Here is a 20,018-nt window from a genome sequence, read left to right on the forward strand (position 1 = left end):
ACAAGCCAAATCTCCATCAGCAAAGAGGTGATGGTCCCGTATGGAGCTGTTGCCCAGGAACAGGACTCCTCTGGTATGTTTTCCCATCTCATACAGATCACAAGACTGCCATCTAACAAACCATAGCAGTACTCCTTCAAGGGAAAAAAAAAAGCTAAAAGTGGGGTGGAATTCACAATTTCCCAACTCTTTCTCAGCAGGTAGAAGTGGAAGGAGGAGAGGAGGGGAAGGAAGCGCTCTTACTGGTACTTGAAGGGCGGCTGTCTGGATGGGGGTGGTGAGGGCAGTGAGGGCTGGGTTCTGGACGGTCGCCATCACAGGGCTACCATCTGTCTTCAGTGTAGTCAAAACAAGGGAATCTGTCTTGATGATCTGAGGCTGGACCAGGACCTGTAGAGAAAGGTATAAAAAGAAGCAGAATTATTTTTCTTTTTTTTGGGAGAGGGGTGTAATATTTATACTTCAATATAAAATGTTAAGTTAAGCAATGTTTTTCTTATTTTGTATTTGCTTCTTACCACAGAGACCCTCCAAGAAAGAATAAGCAAATGGAATTTTCATGAAACTGAGAATAAAAAAGTTGCCAGAAAAATCTCATAAAAATCCCTTCAAGCCGGGTGCTGGTGGCTCACGCCTGTAATCCTAGCTACTCAGGAGGCTGAGATCTGAGGATCGAGGTTCAAAGCCAGCCCGGGCAGCAGAGACCGTGAGACTCCTATCTCCAATAAACCACCAGAAAACCGGAAGTGGCGCTGTAGCTCAAGTGGTAGGGTGCTCGCCTTGAGTTGAAGAGCTGAGGAACAGCGCCCAGGCCCAGAGTTCAAGCCCCACGCCCAACCAAAAAAAAAAAAAATCCCTTCAAAAGCTAGCTATTTGCTACAATCCAAATACTGAGTTGAGGAGAGCAGAAAGGATGTTAAAGGGAGGGCTGGGAAGGTGGCTCAGTGGTAGAGTGCTTGCCTTGCAGGCATGAGGCCCTGGGTTCGATTCCTTAGCACCACATACACAGAAAAAGCCAGAAGCGGTGCTATAGCTCAAATGACAGAGTGCTAGCCTTGAGCTGAAGAGCTCAGGAACAGTGCCCAAGCCCAGAGTCAGTCCCCATGACCAATAACAACAACAAAAAAGATGCTAAAAGGGAGTCTTTAATCTTAAGGCATCAAGAAGGACAGTTAATGGTTGTCAGGACTAAAGCAGGGGTACGTCACTGTGGGTGGATGGTCCAGGGAGAGAGACTGATTTGTGGACAGAGAAGAAAAAAAAAAAAGGTAAACCCATCTTGTTTTGTTTGTGCCACATAAATAAGTAAAATACAGTCCATATGCTATGATATAAAACATAAAACATTTTTTCTGCAGACTGTATTTTCCACCAAAGAAGGCCAGGTAACTACCCTGACCAGTTCCTCCCTGAATCCTCTCTGGCCACCTTACCGGGACCTGCTGCACCTGGGGCGCAGCAACTGTCTGCACTGTGGCAGGGGCGAGGGTCTGCAGCGTCCCATTAGCTGTTTGTGTAAGCACCCGCTGGGCCTGTATGGTCTGCACCTGCTGCTGAATGGTGACCGGTTGGACCTGGGAGGATGTCACCAGGCTTTGCACTTGAGGCTGAAGGACTTGGGAGGAGAAGAGAAGAGGGGACATGGGTGAGGAATGCATGCTACTGCTGTAGTTCCAAGGATGGAGCGTCTCATAACGATGCCAACCCCCTACCCGCTTGCCCAGGATGTGCACAGCCATTTGCAAGCTGGTTTAGGGAATAAGAACCTCCCATAAGGGCTGCTTCCATGTCTGAAGGAACGAGTACACATTGTTTTATTACTCTGGGTGCTGGGGTGGGGGTAAGGGAAGTTAGTCAACAAATGACTGCACCCAGCAATAGAGTTAATAGATGCTGGAAATCAACCATTCTCTGGAGCTTCATTTCCTTCCATCCTTTCTGGATGGAAAGTGTGCCATGGGCATATCTCAGCTTTGTGCCTTTACCCTCCAACAAATCCTCAAAGCCCATAGAGGAACTATTAAGAGTCTTTCAAATTCAGATCAAGCTGCATCCCACTCAGGCTCCCCACAGCCCTTGGGATGCAGGCACCCCAGAAAGCAGCAGCACTTCTGTTGCTCACTCCCTAACACATGCTGAGGGCCTGCTTCTCAGAGATGCAGGGCCAATTTGCAAAGTTGGACTTGTCTCTGCAGGGGAACTAGGGAGCTGTTTGCCGAATGAATGGCTCTCAACTGAGGGTGCTCAGATCTGGCTGCTGCCCAGGCAAATTTTAGGCCTGATATTATTATCCCAGCCTCTATCTTTTGTTACCAGGCCAGCCCTACACCTACCACGCAGACTCATGACTCACCTTGGAAGCTGGTGGCCGCATTCTGGTATATCAGAGGCTGCTGGATGATCCTGGTTTGTGGAGCAGTGCTAAATGTTGGGGTGATCATCACTGTTTGCTGCTGCAGCTGAGCTGGAGGCTGGGGCTGGGGTTGGGGCCGAGGCTGGAGAACAGGCGTTGCTCTTGGTGGGGTGGGCACTGGGGTAGAAGGGACTTTGACCTGCAGGGTTGGAGCCTGAGGGGAGGTGACTGAGGGAGAGAAGGAAGGCAACGGAACTTGGCTGAATGACCGTTGTATTGAGGGGTCCACAGCTCCACCATTGTTGCTCCTGCCAGTGCTGCTGTTGCCACTGCTGCCACTGCTGCCATTGTTGCCGCCGCCGCCGCCGCCACCACCACCACCAGGAAAGGAGCTACAAAGCTGCTCTGAAAACAAGTCAGGGAACTCTCCCACTTGATTGCTGACAAACTGTAGCATCTCTGTGGATAAAGGAAAAGGAGTCGTTTTATTGCCATCCAAAATATGAACTCAAGCCAAAGAAACTGAGGCACAGGAGCTGGGATGCAGCTCAGAGGTAGAGGGGTAATATCTGGGGTCTGACCCTTATCACCCATCTTCCTCCCCTCAAGATAAACAAACAAGAAAAGAAACCATGGGGCTGGGAAGGTGGCTCAGTGGTAGAGCGCTTGCCTTGCATGCCTGAGGCCCTGGGTTCGATTCCTCAGCACCACATAAGCAAAAAGAAAATAGCCGGAAGTGGCGCTACGGCTCAAGTGGTAGAGCGCTAGCCTTGAGCTGAAGAACTGAGGGACAGTGCCCAGGCCCAGAGTTCAGGCCCCACAACCGGACCCCCCCAAAAAAAAAAAGAAACCGGGGCACAGAAACCCAGTGTGCTGGCGACACTGACAGAGAGGGTGGACAGTCATTGCCCTGATGCTCCAGAATGAAGCAGCCCTGGCCCAGGAGGCCTCCTCTAATCTCAGCCCCGCTCCTGTGGGCAGACAGGAGCCATTTGGGTCCATACCAGCTAATCCTTCTTCCAGCCAAACTTTGGGCCTCCTCTCCAACGAAGGCACATTCTGGGTACCACTGGTACCCACAGAATCGCAGGGACACTAGGCTTGGTAGTGCACATCTGTTATTTCAGTACTTGGGAGGCTATGGCAGGAGGACTGTGATTGCAACAAGTCTGGGCTACACAGCAAGAGCCTACCTCAAAAAACCAAGCTCAGTGGTAAAGCACTTGTCTAATACATTCAGAGTCCCGAGTCCTACCCCCAACATCACAAAAAAACAAAACTAAAACACTCAGGGGCAATTGGAAAGCTGAAGGCCTCTGAGTTAAAGGCCTTTAGGAGCAGAAAGAACAGGAAGACCATATATGAAGTCAGGAAAACCTGATGAGGTCGTACAGCTAGTCAGGCACTGCTAGGAGGCCAGGGCATAGCAACCTGGCTTTATCCTGCTTGCCACAATTGACAAGGCCCTTCTGACTCCCTTCTAGATCATTTTCCAAGTGCTTGAGACCCTTAAATTCCCAGCCTAAAAGGCTTCTTCCTGCTCCATCCACCCAAGGTTTTATTTAAATTTAGCTTACTGCATGACTGACGATTCATCTTTTTATTTATTTATTTCTTTGGGGGGGTCTGGTCGTGGGGCCTGAACTCTGGGCCTGGACACTGTCCCTCAGCTCTTCAGCTCAAGGCTAGCGCTCTACCACTTGAGCCTCAGCCCCACTTCCAGATTTTTCTGCTTCTGTGGTGCTGAGGAATCGAACCCAGGGCCTCAGGCATGCAAGGCAAGCGCTCCACCACTGAGCCACCTTCCCAGCCCATGATTCATCTTTTTAAAAAATTATTATTGTGTGTGTATGTGTGCCAGTCCTAGGGTTTGAACTCAGGGCTCAGATGCTGTTCCTGAGCTTTTTTTGCTGGCTAGTGCCCCTGCTCAAGCCACAGCTCCACTTCCAGCTTTTTGGTGATTAACTAGAGATAACAGTTTCAAACACTTTTCTGCCCAGGGTAGCTTCAAATCGTGATCCTCAAATCTTAGCCTCCTGAGATTATAGGTACAAGCCACTGGCTCACCAGCACAATCATCTTTTAGACTTCTTTCTCCCTACAAGGAGTCTGGAGCCTCAGCTATGTCACTGATTTCTTTTTTTTTTTTTTTTTTGGTCGGTCGTGGGGCCTGAACTCTGGGCCTGGACGCTGTCCCTCAGCTCTTCAGCTCAAGGCGAGCGCTCTACCACTTGAACTACAGCACCACTTCCGGTTTTCTGGTGGTTTATTGGAGATAGGAGTCTCACGGTCTCTGCTGCCCGGGCTGGCTTTGAACTGCGATCCTCAGATCTCAGCCTCCTGAGTAGCTAGGATTACAGGCGTGAGCCACCAGTGCCCGGCTATGTCACTAATTTCTATACTGTCTACTTTTCTTTCCTTTGTCTCATCTTAATACTGCATAATCTTTAACTACACAGTCCCTTGTCTCCAACCTCTTAAGGTCAAAGGATGCTCTGATTTGGACACCAAATCAACTATAACACAAACCAACCACTACTACTACTACCATCAGCATCACCATCACTATTACCACGCCCCCCCACCCCACCCCACCCCCGCCACCAAACCCTTCCATCTCTACTCTTTTCCCCAAGCCTCCCCTAGCAATCTCTGAGTCTCTGATCGCATGTGTTGTGTGAGTCAGGGAAGGCCGGGGAGCTTGCTCTATGAAGAGTAGAATGTGGGGCAAGTGAGAGAGTCTGGGGAGGTCCAGTGTGGTCTCCATACGGGATAACTAGAGCTTAGCATTTCAATTACTGGGTTGCAAGCATCAGTCAGTCCAAGGGCAAGGTAAAACGGTGTTTCAGCTGACTGAATTCCCAGGGAGTGGAACTACTAACCAACACCTCAACTGCTCTGTCCTCACTCAACCTGTTTGTGGGAGTGAGAAGTGGGCAGATTGCCAGATACTGCAATCTGCACCAAACAGGCCCAATTCCAATTAAGAAATGCTCTCAGACTTGGCACTAAATTTAAATCAAACACAAATCTAGAGCTCACATGTTTCAAGTATAACATAAGATTTATAGAAAGCTTTAAGAAAATGGTTGAGAGAAATCTAACAATTTACTATTGAGCCTTCCAGAGGCCCTTTAAAATTCCAGCTCTCTGGGAAATCAGTCCTGAAGCCTGGCTGCCTGTTCTCTGCCTGTTCTCCCTTGCAGAAAGTTCATGGACAGGCACCAGTTGGTACTCCTGTAATCCCAGCACTGGAGTGGATGATGCAGGAGGACTATAAGCTTGAGGCTAGTCTGGGCCATATAACAAGGCCATACCTTGTCCAGTGCAGGGCTGGACTGTGACTGGATAGCAATGTATCTTCCCAACAAGGGCAAGGTTCTGAGTTCAAGCTCCAATAATGGAGGGAGAAAAAGGCAGGATAACGGGCACTGTGAACTCGGTAAGTTACTTGTCTCTATGCTTAGATCTCCTCACTTGGCTGCCTCTTTGCTGTGCTAATTCCTGGATGATTTATGCAAAGTGCTTGGTGAGGCCCTTATAGAAGCACTTCTGGGGCTCCCACTACTGATGTACTTGGGCCTACTTTATTCATCTCTTGAATACTCCTGAAACTTTCATGGGGGAAGGTCCGGGCTGGTACGCAAAGGTCCTAAGGCTTATTTAAATGTGACTGTTTAAATTCATCATCATCATCACCACCACCACCACCACCTTTCAACCCTTATATAGAATGTTCCAGTGGAGCCATCTCCCGTCAGCCAGGCATCAGGCTTGTGCTGAGTGGCGAGAGAGGCATTCCATGAGGAGGTTCTTTGAGCCTCTGGTAGGGCACTGGCTCTCCTTGGGCCCCATCTGGAAGCAGAGCCAAAGAGGAGTCCCGGAGAACCAAGACGCAGGCCCTGGGCATGGTTTCACTCTTTTAACTGGAGCTCTACCATGTGGGAGTGGCTAAATGTCTTCTCACTGTTTTCTGCTCTAATCATTTGTGTTCTGCAGTTGCACAGGCTTTTATTTCCATGGAGGGCCATGAAACCTGAAAAGGGAGGCTTGGGAGAAGGTTTTATGGAGCTGTGAAATGAAATTCAGGTTCCTGCTGCAGTTCACAGAGCAGAGTATTATAATCAGGCTTCCCAAGGTGGGAAGCTCACCTTGCTTCTCTTCAAAACCACATTCCTATCTTAAACTTAAGGATAAGTTGCTCAAGAAAGTATATGAGGGCTGGGAAGGTGGCTCAGTGGTAGAATGCTTGTCTCACATGCAGGAGGCCCTGGGTTTGATTCCTCAGCACCATATAAACAGAAAAAGCCAGAAGTGGCTCAAGTGGTAGAGTACTTGTTTTGAGCTGAAGAGCTGAAGGACAGCGCCCAGGTCCAGAGTTCAAGACCCACAACCACCCTCCCTTCCCCCCCCAAAAAAAGGTATATGAGGGCCCAAGAAACTATATTTGGGTTCTAGACTCTTTAACAAGTAACCACAATTAGAGGCACTGGTTGTCATCTGTGTCTGCACACAGCTATGTGCTTCAAGCCAAGAGATCTCCAGTTCACATGTATTAAATGGAGCTTGTGACCTGGAGGTAACATAAATTACATTGCCCAGCGTGGCCTTGCAACATCTTCTGAGTGTAAGACAACCTGAAATCCAGTGAGATTAACTGAAAGAACAGGCATCCAAAGCTCCCAGATGGGGAAACAATCCCATGGCACAATTAGTCAATAATCCTTTAGTAGGTATTTCTGGTTTAGTTAGGCAAGGGAAGAACAGGTTTACAAAGGTCATTTATTCATTTTTTGGGGGTTGGGGGAAGTGGTGAGAGAGTTTTAATGTAGCTTAGGCTAACTTAGAACTCACAGTTCTCCCTCAGTCTCCTGAGTGCCAGGATTACAGACATGAGGTATCATTCTCAGCAATGGTGACTTATTCTTGTAATTTGCATAATTTGTGTTAATTTCTTTTACATTGTAAAAAAATGTATTCACTATAGACCAACTTACAAAATAATTGAATGGGATCTCATCCAGAATGCTAAATATCTTGCTGTTTGCTTCATAAAACATGAAAGTTGCCCAGTGTTGAACATTATGATGGATATAACATCATTTTAAGAATCCCAGAGCACTGTACTGTACTATACTTTTTTTTTTTGGTTGGTCGTGGGGCCTGAACTCTGGGCCTGGGCGCTGTCCCTCAGCTCTTCAGCTCAAGGCTAGCACTCTACCACTTGAGCCATAGCGCTGCTTCCAGCTTTTACTGCTTATGTGGTGCTGAGGAATCGAACTCAGGTCCTCATGTATGCAAGACAAGCACTCTACCACTGAGCCACCTTCCCAGCCCCTATACTATACATTATTGATGTACAGAATTTATTTAATCACTTAGTGATGATAGATTGACTGATGATTGCTTTCTTCCTTTTAGGACCTTATCACTTAAGTTGTGTCCCAATCCTTTGTGTTTTCAGACAGAGTATTATGCTTGTACCCTGACCAGCTAAGAGACTCTTACCTCTCTGCCTCCCAAAGGGATGGATGTGAGCTATCAAGTTTGGTACCAAGTTTATTTTTCTTCTTCTTTTTCAAAACTGTAAGGTACTGTACAGAAGGGTTACCAAGTTTGGCTTTTGGTATATGTGTGTGTGCTAGGGCTTGAACTCAGGCTCTGAGCTCCTTGAGCCACACACACACACACACACACAGAGGGAGAGAGAGAGAGAGAGAGAGACAGACAGACAGAGAGAGAGAGAGAGACAGAGAGAGAGAGAGTATGTGTGTGTGTGTGTTCTATAACTAATTGGAGATAAGAGTCTCACAGACTTTCCTGCTTCAGGTGGCTTCACAATCCTCAGATCTCTTCAGCCTCCAGAGTAGCTAGGATTATAGGTCTGAGCCACTGGTACAGTTGTTGAGATACAGTCTTGCGAACGTTTCCATAGATTGCCTTCAAACTGATTCTCCTATTTCTGCCTCTTAAGTAGTTGGGATTACAGATGTGTAGCACCTCACCTAGCCCATCTGTGTTTTAGCATTATTAACAACTCCTTAGAAGCTGGTGACTCGCCTGTAATCCTAGCTACTCAGGAGGCTGAGATCTGAGGAACTCGGTTCAAAGCCGGACCCACCAGGAAAAGTCCGTGAGACTCTTATCTCCAATAAACCACTCAGAAAACCGGACGTGGCGCTGTGGCTCAAGTGGTAGAGCACTAGCCTTGAGCTGAAGAGCTGAGGGACAATGTCCAGGCCCAGAGTTCTGCCCCACGACCGGACCAAAAAAAAAAAAAGAAACAGAGTCTCAGGACAGTTGGGTGCTGGTGACTCAAGGGGCTAAGATCTGAGGATGGAGGTTCAAAGTCAATGAGGAAAGTCAGTGAGACTTCTTTTTTTTTTGTTGTTGGTCATGGGGCTTGAACTGTGGGCCTGACCACTGTCCCTCAGCTCTTCAGCTCAAGACTAGCACTCTACCACTTGAGCTACAGTGCCACTTCCGGTTTTCTGGTGGTTTATTGTAGGTAAGAGTTTGACGGATTTTCCTGCCTGGGCTGGCTTTGAACCGTGATCCTCAGATCTCAGCTTCCTGAGTAGCTAGGATTACAGGCATGAGACACCAGCACTTGGCTAGTTGGTGAGATTCTTATCTCCAATTAACTACCAGAAAACAGAAGTAGTGCTGTGGCTCAAAGTGGTAGAACACTAGCCTTGAGCAAAAGAGCTAGTGCCCAGACCCTGACTTCAAGCCCCACAACTGACAAAAACAAGTCTCAGGAGTTTCCTTCCTGGGTTGGCTTTGAACTTGATCCTCAGATCTCAGACTGACTAGCTAGGATTACAGGCATGAGTCAGTGCCTGACATTGAGAAAGGATCTTCAAAGCCTTAGCTGGCCTTGAACTTGGAGCCTCTCAATCTCAGCCTCTCGAGTAGCTAGGATTACAGGCATAAATCAATGGCACCCAGTTAACATTTGCTCTTTCTTTCTTGCATGTCGGCAAATATTTCATCTATGTTGTTATTTCTCTTTTAATCTGTTCAGAGAAAAAGCCATAGTGATTAATAATTAACCACATCACCATCTTGTAACTTGAGACAAGTTTTACCTAGCTGAGCGGCAATTCTGTCACAGGTAATCAAAGCATGGAACTATTGAGATAAAATTCATGCACCTAAAGCAGCTTACCTAGTGCTCAGTATTAGCTAAGCATTACATGCTATTCACAATTCTTGAACATTTAAAAAATTCTTAAATTAAAAAAAATTTTTAAATGAAGACTGTTAGTTGAAAATATGAGTCTCACAGACTTTCTTGCCCAGGCTGACTTTTGAATTGTTATCCTTGGATCTCAGCCTCCTAAGTAGATAAGACATAACTCAAAAAGTGTGATTAGTGTCAGTGACTTTCACAAGAAAATCCCAGGTATTTTTCAAAGCAAAGTGCTTAATTTATTGTAGTATTTGTGTATTTCTTAGCCACCAATTTATAAAGTTGTGACATAGTTTCTTTTTCTTTTTTTTTGGCAGTTGTGGGGTTTGAACTCAGGGCCTGGATGCTGTCCCAGAGCTCTTCTGCTTGGGATTAGCGCTCTACCTCTTTAAGCCACAGCTCCACTTTCAGGTCGCGCGTGTGCATGCGTGCGTGCGTGCGTGCGTTCGTGTGTGTGTGTGTGTATCATGGGGCTTGAACTCTGGGCCTGGGCACTGTCCCTCAGCTCTTCAGCTCAAGGCTAGCACTCTACCACTTGAGCCACTGTGCCACTTCTGGTTTTCTGAGTGGTTTATTGGAAATAAGCCTGGTCTCACAGCCTTTCCTGCCCAGGCTGGCTTTGAACTGTGATCCTCAGATCTCAGCCTCCTGAGTAGCTAGGATGGCAGATGTGAGCCATCCTAGTACCCAGCCTCCACTTCCAGTTTTTGAATAGTTAACTGGAAATAGTGTCTCATGGGGACTTTTTTGCCTGGGCTGGCTTCGAACTGTGATCCTTAGATCTCAGCCTCCTGAGTAGCTAGGATTACAGGGAGCCAGCAGCGCCTGCCTACAGCTTCTCATACCACTTCTTCCCAATGACATATTGAGAGTTGGGACCCTAACTCTTTTTCACAAAGAGCAGAGTATAGCAATACACCTATGTCACAGTAACGTACACATTTGTACAGATACTAATATTATATAGAAATGATATATAGTGATCTGTCACCTGGTAGGAGTTACATTCCAGAGACCCCCGGGATAGGTGAAAATCTGCGAAGTAACAGCGTTAGACAGATGTCCCTTACTATATGCCAGTTTACTTATTGCTACTCAGCAGATTTTCACCTATGGTGGGGGTTCTCTGGAACATAACTCCCACAAACAAACCCACGATATAGTGAAGCCGCAATATGTGAACTGCGATATAGCGGGAGACAACTGTAATTTTTATGTTATACTTTAAAAATCGATCATCCCAGGAACTGGGGGTGTATCTAGTGGTAGAGTGCCTGTTTAGCAAGCACAAGATCTTGAGTTCAAAGCCAAGTATATGAAAAAAGTCATTTCCTAACTTACAGGGTTATTCACCAAACTTCCCTCATTTATTTATTGCTCATTTTGCCTTTCATATCGGAGCCAATGAGCCAGCATAGTTTGCAATGTGCACAGGTTGTTTGGGAATGAGATGGAGTACAACTGTGATCCAGAGCACTCCCAACAAGCTAGAATGGCTTTGCCTGACAATTATCAATGAAGTCAAATGAAGACCAAGCTCACACCAAGAGGCAACTGTGGTCCTCTCCACAGTATTCTGCTTCTTATAGTCACTGCTACTTTCCCCAGGACCATTTATTTCTATCACTTGGAGAAGCATGTAAGGAGTCCAGCCCAGCAGCCATACCTTTCTACACAGAAGCATTGAAATTCAAACAGCACTCTTTTTTTTGGGGGGGGGGGGCAGTTCTTGGGGTCTGAACTCTGGGCCTGGGCACTGTCCCTCAGCTCTTCAGCTCAAGGCTAGCGCTCTACCACTTGAGCCACAGCACCACTTCCAGCTTTTTTCTTTTTGCTTATGTGGTGCTGAGGAATCAAACCCAGGGCCTCAGGCATGCAAGGCAAGCACTCTACCACTAAGCCACCTTGCCAGCCCCTCAAACAGCACTCTTAACAGACAAACTGCCTACTCAAATTGCTCCCAACACAGGGGCATGTGGACTTAGTAAGAAGCTCAAGACATGATAAGAACAAGGGAGATTCTGGGTACCTTCCTAGGAAAAAGGGAGTGTGAAAGATGTAGGTGCTGGGTGACACAGGATAGTAGACTGCTGACACAGGCATTCTGTGTTTGAATGACAAAAGAGTGAATTCTTTTCATTGGCAAAGAAACCACATAGGAGAATGGTAGGAAAGCAGAGCTGCTCAAATGCTCACGTTCTGGAACATTCCTCTGCATGATTAAAATGTCACATAAAATCAAACAGTTAAAAATCAAAAGGAGCTGGGCGCTGGTGGCTCACACCTATAATCCTAGCTACTCAGGGAGGCTGAGATCTGAGGGTGACCACTCAAAGCCAGCCTAGGTAGAAAAGTCTGTGAGACTCTTACCTCCAATTTACCAGTAGAAAACTGGAAGTGGAGCTTGGGCTCAAAGTAGTAGAGTGCTAGCCTTGAGCAAAAAGAATGCAGAGACAGCCCCCAGGCCCTGACAAACAACAATCACCACCACCACCACCACCAAATCAAGAAGAAAAGAAAAAGCCAGGCAAGGTGGCACATGCCTATAATTCCCAGCTATTCAGGAGGCAAAGGCAGGAGAGTTGCAAGTTCAAGGACAGCCTAGGCAAAGCTGGTCATACTCAATCTAAACAAAAGGGTAAGGGCCTAGCTCAAGTGGTAGAGTATTTGCTGAGCAAGTTGGAGGCCTTGGATTCATTCCCCAGTGCTGTGGAAACAAAAATTAAAACAACCACCACAACAAAAAAAACCAAGGGAGAAAAAGCACCCAGGAAATCCAAAGCAACTCTGGGATTATCCTTTAGGCTGTGTCTGGCTCAGTACAGAGGCAGTCCCAGGGGTCACAGCTGGGCAGGAAAAGAGGACAGAGAGCACGGACAAGTCCAGGCAGCCCAGGTTCACAAGCCCAGGACCCGAGGCAGCTCCCAGAGGCTTCGCCCAGGATAGTAAAAACCTGCTCTCCACCCTAAATTCAGTCTAGACTTGTTTTATCTGTTACATCTCTTCGTTCCACTACGATCCTGCTTCTTTGAGGATTCTGTTGGCCCAATAGCCTTTCAAATCATATGAAATCAGATTTCTTTTTTTTTTTTTTTTTTTTGGTCGGTCGTGGGGCTTGAACTCTGGGCCTGGGCGCTGTCCCTCAGCTCTTCGGCTCAAGGCGAGCGCTCTACCACTTGAGCTACAGCGCCACTTCCGGTTTTCTGGTGGTTTATTGGAGATAGGAGTCTCACGGTCTCTCCTGCCCGGGCTGGCATTGAACCGCAATCCTCAGATCTCAGCCTCCTAAGTAGCTAGGATTACAGGCGTGAGCCACCAGTGCCAGGCGAAATCAGATTTCTTAAATATAAGCTTCAGATGAAGATTTGCTCACATTAACCCTCCCACTCACTGAATTCTTCACTATCCCTAAAGGAATCTACTTCCTTTTCATTCATGCCTTTGGGAGAGGCAAGCTTTCTCACATTAGGACTGCCAAGTACACTTTTACTGCTTGCTCTAAGTTCTGAATTTCACCATTCAACCTCAAAACTCTCAGCTTAATGCCAATAGCTCAGGCCTGTCATCCTATCATCCTAACTACTCAGGAGGCTTAGATCTGAGGATCCAAATTAGAAGCCAGCCCAGGTAGGAAAGTCCAGGAGACTCTTACCTACAATTAACCACCAAAAAGCCAGAAACGGAGCTGTGACTCAAGTAGAAGAGTGCCAGCCTTGAGCAAAAGCAGCCCAGGTTCTGAGTTCAAGCTCCAGAACACACACATACATACTCACACTCATTCTCACTCTCTCCCCAAAATCTTTTTTTTTTTGGTAGGTGTCGGTCCTGGGACCTGGGCATTGTCCCTATGCTTTTGTGCTCAAGACTAGTCATTTACCACTCAGAGCCACAGCTCCACATTCAGTTTTTTGTTTGTTTTTGGTCAGTCATAAGTTGAACTCTGGGCATGGGCGCTGTCCCTCACCTCTTCAGCTCAAGGCAAGTGTTCTACCACTGGAGCCACAGTGCCACTTCTGGTTTTCTGGTGGTTAATTGGAGATAAGAGTCTTCGGGACTTTCCTGCCCAGGCAAGCTTTGAACTGTGCTTCTTAGATCTCAGCCTCCTTAGTAGCTAGGTTGACAGGCATGAGCTCAATATTTGATCTCCAGCATTTGGACACCAAAAAAGCTAAAACTTGGTAATAAAGTGGCATCCTCACCCCCAAAGCTCTGTACTCAATTTAAAGTCATACAAGTCATGTGATGCTCCTTGAAACACAACTTTGTGTGACTTCTTGTTTACTACTGATTAATTTTTGCATTCTGTAAGGGCAGAATGTAAATTACTGATAAGCTACTCGTGATTTGTCCCATAGAAAGCTGAGATTTTGTTTTTATTATTCCGCTGTAGGCAATCAGTCAGTTCCTCTTCCAAATATGCAATCTTCTTTCTTCATTGTGTTTCCTCTTTTTTTTTCTTGGCAGTATTGGGAATTGAACACAGGGCCGTGGCCTTGGTAGACAGATGGCTTATCATTTGAGCCTTATTCCTTTTCACTTTCGTTACTCTTGGATAGAGTCTCCTGGTTTTGCCTAGGGCTGTGGGGTCCTCCCACCTGTTCCTCCCACACTGTAAAACTACACAGTGTGCCATTATGTCAAATTTATTGGTTGAGATGCTGTCTTGCTAACTTTTTTTCTTTGGGTTGGCCTCAAATTTTGATCCTCCTGATCACTGCTTCCCAAGAAGCTAAGATCACAGGTGTGCACCACCATACCTGAACTCTATCTTCTTTTTCTACTATGTAAATGAGTTTCTTGCACTTTCCTTGGACTCATTTTTTTTAACTATTTTTTTTCTTTTCTTTTTTGGTACTGGGGATTGAAACCAGGACATTGTACTTGTTAGGCAAGCCCTTTCCACTCAGCTACATCACAGCCATCCAGCTAATTTCATTACTAATAATGTCAACAAATTTTTGGTACATGTCATGATATATTAGTATTAGGACGTGTTTAATTTAGCCAGGTGCCAGTGGCTCATGCCTGTAATCCTAGAAGGCTGAAATCTGAGCATTATGCTTCAAAGCCAGACAAGACCAGACAGGAAAGTCTGTGACTCTTACCTCCAATTAACCACCAGAAAACTGGAAGTGGCACTGTGGCTTGAGTAGTAGAATGCTAGCCTTGAGCTGAAGCACTCAGGGACAGCGCCCAGGCCCAGAGTTCAAGCCTCACAACCAAAAAAAAAAGTGTTTAACTTTTATACTGCCATATTACATGTGGAAATTAGTAATTATAAATGCTTTTCTTATCTTTCATGTTCTGTAAGTGCATGAATAGAAGCTTCAATTTCTCTCTCTTTCTTTCTTTCTTTTTTGTTGGTCATGGGGCTTGAACTCTGGGCTTGGGCACTATCCCTGTGCTCTTCAGCTCCAGGCGAGCACTCTACTGCTTAAGCTACAGCGCCACTTCCAGTTTTCTAGAGGTTAATTGGAGATAAGAGTCTCATGGAGGGGCTGAGAAGGTGGCTCAGTGGTAGAATGCTTGCCTTGCACGCATGAGGCCCTGGGTTCGATTCCTCAGCACCACATAAGCAAAAAGAAAAAAGCCGGAAGTGGCACTGTGGCTCAAGTGGTAGAGCACTAGCCTTGAGCTGAAGAGCTGAGGGACAGTGCCCAGGCCCAGAGTTCAGGCCCCACAACTGGACCAAAAGAAGAAGAAGAAGAAGAAGAAGAAGAAGAGTCTCATGGACTTTCCTGCCTGGGCTGGCTTTGAACTATGATCCTCAGATCTCAGCCTCCTGAGTAGATAGGATTACAGGCATGAGCCACCAGCACCCAGTTGCTCTATATCTTTCTAAGCATCAAGTATCCTGGTGGTTTAAAAAAAAAGAAAAAAAGAGCAAGCACCTGACATTGACGAACTGAAATACTCTCAAAAGCAATTTTCAGGCAAACTATAAAAATCGGGATCATGTTTTCCAAGCCAGAAACTAGAAGGGGCACCCCTCATAAGTGAATATTTTTATTTATTTGTTTTTGCCACTACTGGGACTTGAAATTGGTCTTTTACACTCTCACCTGTCTTGTTCTACCACCTGAGCCACACCTCTAGTCTGGTATTTTTGCTGGTTAACTAGAGATGAAGTCTTGTGGACTTTTCTGCCTGGGTTGGTTTTGAATTGCAGTCCTTTGATCTCAGTCAGTAAAGTTGCTAGGTACAAGCACCATTGCCTTGTTTACAATTATCCTAAGATGAGATGTGATTTCTGCAAAGGATTAAACTGTGTAGAGCACCTTCTGTGTCCCAGTCACGGGGTGATGTCAGTCTCTGATCTTCTGTCCTAAGGGAATTAAGGACACCAAGAAGACACAGGGAACTCAGTTCCCTGAAGGCTGATGGGGACACAAGATGCAATCTAGTCAGGGAAACTCATTACGACAAAGGATCCTACAAGTGATGGTAGTGAACTTGACCACTCACTTTATTGGAAATGAAGAAAAAAATCTATATGCAGAAAGTTGTCTTACTTGCAAGGTTATAGGAAGAGGAGTGTCCCCTCCTCCCCCCAAGCTGGGAGGAGGGGAGCGCTAGATTCAGACCAAAGAATATCAGAATGGCCAGGACAAGAAACAGAGGTAACTTTGTCCAGCAAAGGGGAGTTTTCTGACAACAGACTAAAGACAAGTTCTGGTTATGAAAACTGATCAGCACTGAGAAGATCATTCCTTAGAAACTCCGTAAAGAAAGGCTGACGAGGAATCACATTTAGGGAGGAAAGTAGGATGTAGAAGTTAAACTCAAGTCTACTTTGCCAGGCCAAACAACAGTAATTCATGTGTAAGTTCCAAGAGTGCTGATTGTGAATCCAAAATCAAATTACTCAAGACCTGTTTTCCTTACTTGTGAATATGGGAATAATCTAATCTCTGACAGAGATAATACACTGTGACTTGTATATTAAAAAAATTAAATTTTTGTTGTTGTTAATATTGGGGTTTAAGCTCAAGGGTATGTACTTGCTAAATAGGTGTTCTACCTCTTTATTTTTTCTTTTTTACTTTTTTTTTTCTGTCTTGAACTCTGGTCCTGAGTGTTATCCCTGAGCTCTTTATACTCAAGGCTAGCGCTCTACCACTTAAGCAAATAGCCCTACTTCTGGCTTTTTCTATGACTAATTGGAGGTAAAAAGTCTTGTGGACTTTCCTGCCCAGGCTGACCATGTACCGTGATGCTCAGATCTCAGCCCATCAATTGGTCTATTTCTTGAGCCATACTTCTAAGTCTTTTTTGGTCTTATTAAAAAAAATACAATATACATATGCTTAGGCTACCTTGGACCATCTTTATCCATCCCCATGTAGACAACATGATAGGTGCAGACCATATATCCAGCTACTGATTGAGATGGAGTCTTTCATTTATGCCTCAAACCACAGTCCCCCCAATCTCAGCCTCTCAAGTAACTAGGATCTTTGTTACTGGTGCCTGGCTCAGTTTTGGTTTACTTTTGAGACAAGGTCTGCTACATTGCCGAGGCTGGTGTCAAATTCACTATCTTTCTGCCTTAATCTCCTAAGTACCAGGAAAATAGGCATATGCTACTTTACTGGGTTTGATTTTTTTTCTCCCCCTATTTTTTTTTTAACATAAACTTTTATTTGGAGGGGAGGTAGCATGATATTGGGGTTTGAACTAAGGGCCCTGGGCTTGCTAGGCAGGTACTCAACTACTGGAGTCACTCTGTCAATCTATCTTTTGGTTATTTTATTTATTTTTTTGGTCAGTCATGGGGCTTGAACTCTGGGCTCTTCAGCTCAAGAAGAGCACTCTACCGATTGAGCCACAGCACCACTTCCAGTTTTCTAGTGGTTTATTGGAGATAAGAGTCTCACAGACTTTCCTGCCCGGGGTTGGCTTTGTACTATGATCCTCAGATCTCAGCCTCCTGAGTTGCTAGATTACAGGCGTGAGCCTCAGGCGCCTGGCTGTTTTGGCTATTTTTGAAGCAGGGTCTTGTTTTATGCCTGAGCTGGACGGTACTGTGATCCTCCTATTTGTGCTTCCCCAAGTCACTGGGATGACAGGTGTGCACTACTGCTCCCAGTTATGTGCTGTCTCTCCACTCCCCGGCCCCCGCCTCCCCCCGCATTCCCTGTAGCTTGCCTAGAAAAGCAAGCACTACCACTGCAAGCCACTGGTGAGATGAAGTTGGAAAACTTTTATCCCCGGGCTGAGGCCTAGAAGCAATCACCTGATCACCACTGCCCAGGTGGCTAGGATTACATGCTTGAGCCATCATGCTGGCTAATAGAAACATGTTTTGTTTTGTGCTGGTACTGGGGCTTGAACTTAGGATCTCACTCTCTCATTTGGATTTTTTGTTCAAGGCTAGTGCTGTACTATATCTCCATTTCTGGCCTTTTAGTGGTTAACTGGAAATAAGAGTCTCATAGACTTTCCTGCTCAGGATGGCTTCAAATTGGAATCCTCAGACCTGAGACTCCTGAAGGCAAGATTACAGGTGTAAGCCACCAACACCTTGTTTAACATAAACTTTATTTATTTATTTATTTATTTATTTATTTTTGGGTCTGGTCATGGGACCTGAACTCTGGGCCTGGGCACTGTCCCTCAGCTCTTCAGCTCAAGGCTAGCACTCTACCACTTGAGCCACAGCGCCACTTCTGGCTTTTTTCTTTTTGCTTATGTGGTGCTGAGGAATTGAACCCAGGGCCTCTGGCATGCAAGGCATGTGCTCTACCACTGAGCCACCTTCCCAGACCCATAAACTTTATTTTTATTTGCTGGTCCTGGGGCTTGAACTCAGTGCTGGGCACTCTCCTGGAGCTTTTTTGCTCAATGCTAGCACCATCTCTGGCTTTTTACTAGTTAACTGGAGATAAGAGTCTTAAGGACATACCTGCTCAAGACCTTGATCTTCAGATCAGCCTCCTGAAGTGACAGGATTATAGATATGAGCTAGTGATCCCTAGCTTTAACATAAACTTTTGAAGAAAAACATCTTCAGATAAGATTCCAACTTAACCTTTAAATACATCAATGATCATTTGAAAACAAAAATAATTCAATGACAAAACTAATAAGCTTTTCTTTTGCTGTTAGTACTGAGGAATGAATTCAAGGCCCTGGCTGAGCCATGTTCCCAGTCTTGTACTTATTCTGGTTAGAAATCATGTTTATATTTTACTTAAAGGTTACTTAAAACTGAAATTAAACAATTAAATTCATTATATTAACCCCTCTGTACGGTATTTTCACAATAAAAAATAAATTCATTATATTAAATACATCTATGTGGATAGCATAATAGTTATCAGTAATAGCTATTTATTACTGCCCACTGACTGACTATTTTGCAAGTACAGGAGCTACAAAGCCATGAAATGACGTCCCTGACCCTTTCTCTATGCTACAAAGGGGCTGAGTGGAGACTGAATTTGGATTTCTACTTTAGGTTTGTCTGTCTCTCCTTCGCCCATCCTTTCCTCACCATCAAACAATCATTTCTTATGTTTTACATTTATACTCATCACCACTTGGGACAAAGACATCTGGCAGACCTGCAGTGACAATGAATACATACTTACATAATCTTCACGATTGCCCCACAAGGTGGCTTTTTTTTTCCTTTGCCAGCTCCAGGGCTTGAACTCAGGGATGGGCACTGTCCTTGAGCTTCTTTTGCTCAAGGCTAGTACTCTACTACTTGAGCCACAGTGCCAATTCCGGCCTTTTCTGTGTATGTGGTACTGAGGAAGTGAACCCAGGGCTTCATGCATGCTAGGCAAGCCCTCACTAAGCCACATTCCCAGCCACAGGGGAGCTTTTTAAGTGAGTTCATGTGTGAGATTTTTTTTTTCTTCCTCCTCCTCCTCGAAGCTTCTTCTTCTTCCTTTTTTTTTGGTAGTACTGGCATTTGAACTCAGGACCTTACCACTTGAATCATACCACAGGCTCTTTAGGCTCTTAGTTATTTTTCAGATAGGGTCTTGTACTTTCTGTTTTTACTTTCAACCTAGGACCTCCTTCTCTCTACCTCTACCTCCCATGTAGCTGTGATTGCAGAGGTGAGCCACCACAGCCGGCTTTTGTGAGACACTGGATAGTGGACAGCCCATGTTTTGTGAGTGGACACACGGCAGACAGAGGCAGAAGCCCTTCTCCTCCCAAATCAGTCTTGTGTTCTTTTCCCAAGCACCCTACTGCACAAGTCACCTCAACTCAACTCCCCACACGATTCTTCCTCATAATTCCTTTGAGCAAGTATCAGCAGAGCCCATTTCATCATGGCTGGGAAGTCCCCACCCCTGCAAGAGCCCCACCCAGGAACTCCATCCTTGCTTAATACTAATTTTAGAGGTCTTAGATTTGTGGCAACCCATGTTTGAAGGCTATCCACCTTGCTCCACTCATTACTTTGAAATACTCATTCTCTGAATATAAAGAGAAAAAGCTTTGAGTCAA

General features: G+C 45.6%; 1 protein-coding gene across 1 annotated transcript in view; it reads right to left on the reverse strand.

Moving 5' to 3' along the window:
- Positions 1-20,018, reverse strand: part of Srebf2 (sterol regulatory element binding transcription factor 2) — a 69,051-nt gene that overhangs the window by 33,823 nt on the left and 15,210 nt on the right. The window contains exons 2-4 of the mRNA XM_013024882.1: positions 2,354-2,812; positions 1,434-1,615; positions 244-390 (exon numbers count right to left, since the gene is read on the reverse strand). Coding sequence (XP_012880336.1) covers positions 244-390; positions 1,434-1,615; positions 2,354-2,812 — 788 coding nt within the window. The remainder of the gene's footprint in view (positions 1-243; positions 391-1,433; positions 1,616-2,353; positions 2,813-20,018) is intronic.

This window comes from Dipodomys ordii, unplaced genomic scaffold (genome assembly GCF_000151885.1).
Source record: "Dipodomys ordii isolate 6190 unplaced genomic scaffold, Dord_2.0 Scaffold79, whole genome shotgun sequence".
NCBI classification, from domain to species: Eukaryota; Metazoa; Chordata; class Mammalia; order Rodentia; family Heteromyidae; genus Dipodomys; species Dipodomys ordii.